The 3,516-nt window shown below is 44.5% G+C and overlaps 1 protein-coding gene across 1 annotated transcript in view; it reads right to left on the bottom strand.

The window, feature by feature from the left end:
* Window positions 1-3,516, bottom strand: part of DENND2A (DENN/MADD domain containing 2A) — a 109,091-nt gene that overhangs the window by 98,925 nt on the left and 6,650 nt on the right. The window contains exon 2 of the mRNA XM_012649746.1: window positions 930-2,066. Coding sequence (XP_012505200.1) covers window positions 930-2,066 — 1,137 coding nt within the window. The remainder of the gene's footprint in view (window positions 1-929; window positions 2,067-3,516) is intronic.

Here is a 3,516-nt window from a genome sequence, read left to right as displayed (position 1 = left end):
AAAAAAAAAAAAAAAAAGAAGTGATGAACGTAAGTATAGAAGACTGTTTTGAGGAGTTCTGCTCTCAAGCTAGTTTCTAGATTAGTAGATATCAAACCAACTAATACAATTACAGAAATGGACTAGAGATTAAGTTTCAAAGCAGAAAAGAAATTGTATTCAAAGCACAGATTTTATTCCCAATCATTAATATGCTTCATTATTAATGTGTTATTTTATTTTCATTTTTTTAGAGATGAGGGTCTCGCTATGTTACTTAGGCTGGTCTTGAACTCCTGGCCTCAAGCGATCCTCCCACCTCAGCCTTCCAAGTAGCTGGGATTACAGACTTGAGCTACTGTGCCCAGCTATTATGTCATTTTAATACTATAAAATATTCACAGTGCATGCATCTATATGCATAAATGAGGAAACTGGGGCTCTTCGAGAGGGTAAATAACCTGTTCAAGATAAACAGTGATGGCTTCTTGGCCTTTTGGCTAAGATCAAGTGAAGACAGACAGTGATAGGGCCAGGGTGGGCCTAGGCAATGTGTTTCTAGAGCCCAAGAAAAAGCACGAAAAGAAGAGCCAGAAAGATGCAAGCAGTAGTAGTTACTAGGGACTACCAGTTAGTGGATTGCCACTGTGAACACGAGTCCTTCTTTTAAACTCTTGGTTACTGTCCCAATTACAGGTCTTTATCACATCTAAAGGGTAATTTTTTAAACACAAATACTTTTTTGAATACTGAGGACAAACACAAACACATGCATCAATTATCACATTTCCAGGTTAATCAACGAACTATCTTAAGCTACGAACCTGACTACAAGATCCATCAGTTTAACGAAACAAATAATTTGGCTGAGAACAGACAGTATTGATGGGGTGTAAACTGCTCAAGCAGGCGGCACGGGGCGCCGTTGCTGTGCAGCAACCCGCACCTACCTGTGGTCAGCGCTGGATTTCTGTCTTCCAGTCCATGGCCTTCTGTTCACAGAGGGAGGCGGGGGAGAGGAGGGCAGGGGCGGGGGAGGTAGAGAGGGCAGGGGAGGCAGGTTTCTTTTCTCTTTCCTGAAGCTGATGCCTGGGTTCCCATCCTTGTCCCCTTCGCTGGCATGTTTGAATGTCCTCCGGGGCTTTGGCAAGGGGTTGATGAAGGGCTTTTGGGGGGATCCCTCCGAGCCCCTGTACGCACTCTCGAGGCTCTGGTCCCCAGGCTTTCCGCATGAACCTTTCCTGTCCTCAGCAGCCTCAGGGGCAGGCACCCTGCCTTCCAGGTCCAAGTGGTGGGCTCTCCGGCTGACTTCTGAGCCTCCCCCGCCTCCCAGGTTCTCAGAGAGGGTGGGTCCCTCCTCTGCCTTGTCAGGCAGGCAGTGTGGGGAATAACAAGTCCCAGGCAACTGGGGATCCAACCCTGCCGACCCATCCTTCAAAGCCTGCTCAAGTTTCTTGACCTGCTTCAGCACCGAGAGGTGATCATTCTGAAAGCGTTTGCCAACCCTCAGCTCTCGGCCCCTGCCCAAGCTAGGATCCAGCACCCTGTCGGGTTGGCTTGGGTCTTGCCTCTGCTCTGGGTCCTGTCCCCCAACTTTCAGTCCTGCTTTATTCCTCTCATTTTCTCTGCTCTCTGTTTCCAGCCTTGTTCCATTCTTAGCCTCCGTGGCCTGAGGTCTCACCCCATCACTACTTCTCCTCCCCACCACACAGGACATCAGATAATCCTCTTGTCCGTCTGCTCTCCTGCCCGGTGCAGGAGTGGGTGACTCCTTCTTCCCTTCCCATTCTGATATCTTATCCTTTATGCTGAGAGACTTGTGCTGGGCTCCAACTCTGGCAGATGGGCGGGGGTTCTGGCCACCTCTGAGCTGCTTCTTCCCGGCCCTGCTGGCTTCTGCAGCTGGGTCACTGATGATCATATTTGAGCTGAACATGTCCACTCTTGACTCTAGCACGAGGTTACTGAGGCTTTCCAGTGTGCTCCTTCTGAAGGGTGGCTCCTGACCAGCCTCTAGGAAAGGAATGAAGGACCCAATTGGTTGCTTTTGAGGGTTTTCCCCAGTCTTTGGATCTTCCACCTTGACCCTGAACAAGAATGACAAACACCGGGTAATAGTTACTGCTCTTGGCTAGTCATAAAGATTTGCTAGAACTCAGATATAAATGTTATATGCAAGTTGCAAACCACAAAAATTGACACTACCATTTAAAAGAACCACTTTATGTTTTTCTTAGAGAGACACCATGGTGGAATGAAAGAAGCAATTGGGTTTTGGAGTACAGTAGTCTTGAGTTTAAATCCTAATTCAACCACTGACCAGACATGTGACCTTAGGCAAGTTGTTTAAGTCCTCTAAACCTCAGTTTCCTCCTCTGTAAAATGGGAATAATAAAACGTATGTAATAGGGTGGTTGTAAACACTTTTTTCTTTTGTTTTATTTACATTAGTCATAAAACAGCTTCTGAGGCTGTAAACATTTAATGAGCCAGCCCACATAAAGTATCTAGCATGTCCTGAGTATACAATAAATAGTGGCTATCATTATTACTAGTTTTTTTGCTTCATGAAAATAGGAGTGATTTCATGAGGTACAAGATTAAATAGGCTGTTTCCCCTGCTTTTGTTATTCACAGGTGGTTCTTTGCAATGACTATCTGAAAACTAAAACAATGCCACAAGTCCTGAAGTTTCTGTTAATTCTGAGCTGGATAAATTGTCCTGATTTAAGTGGGTAAAGCCACAATGATCAGGTGCATTTGAACTGAACCTCTTCTGGAATGACAGCCTTACTAGTGGGAACTCTCTAAGAGGACAGGGATTGTTTTGTTATTTTGGCCTGTTGTGGCTACTGCTGCATCCCTAGCACCTAGAACAATGCCTGGCAGAGTAAGTGGTCAATAAATATCTGTTGCATGAATGAATGTGTGAATAAATAGGTAGATTTAGATTTCACACGCTGTCCAACACAGTAGCCACCAGCCACATGGGGCTATTTAAACTTAAATCCAATTAAGTTAATGCTTCAGTTCCTCAATTGCATCAGCCACATGTCAAGAACTCAGAGGCCCCATGTGGTGAATGGCTGCTGTGTTGGATGGAGCAGAAGACTATTTCCATCACCGCAGAAAGTTCTGGCCTAGAACATGTATGTGAGGTCACATGCCTCTAAATGCAATTTTAGTAGATTAGTTAGTGCCATGAAGATACTAAAGATTATTGTGAAAGAGAAACATTTTTAAGCTAGTCTAACAAGAATGAGAGTATTTATCTGCATTTTGCAATGGAAAACATTCCTCCACCAGTAAAGGTTATGACTGAACACAGTGACTTTAGATGTGCCAAGATTAGCGAACACATAGAAACCAACTTCATGGTGCACATTTTCTGATTACATAGATCTGACCGAATAGGAATTATGAAACTCCAGGCAAGGCTCATGGGGATGAATAATTAGCAATTTCATGCATCCTGTTACTATTTAGCTTTCTATTCCAAAGACTACCCGTTGTTTACATAAAGATATCTTCCTCAGC

The sequence above is a fragment of the Propithecus coquereli genome, unplaced genomic scaffold (assembly GCF_000956105.1).
Source record: "Propithecus coquereli isolate 6110/MARCELLA unplaced genomic scaffold, Pcoq_1.0 Scaffold302, whole genome shotgun sequence".
Classification (NCBI taxonomy): domain Eukaryota; kingdom Metazoa; phylum Chordata; class Mammalia; order Primates; family Indriidae; genus Propithecus; species Propithecus coquereli.
The sequence above is the reverse complement of the archived record's forward strand: the minus strand, read 5'-3'. Positions and strand labels throughout refer to the sequence as shown.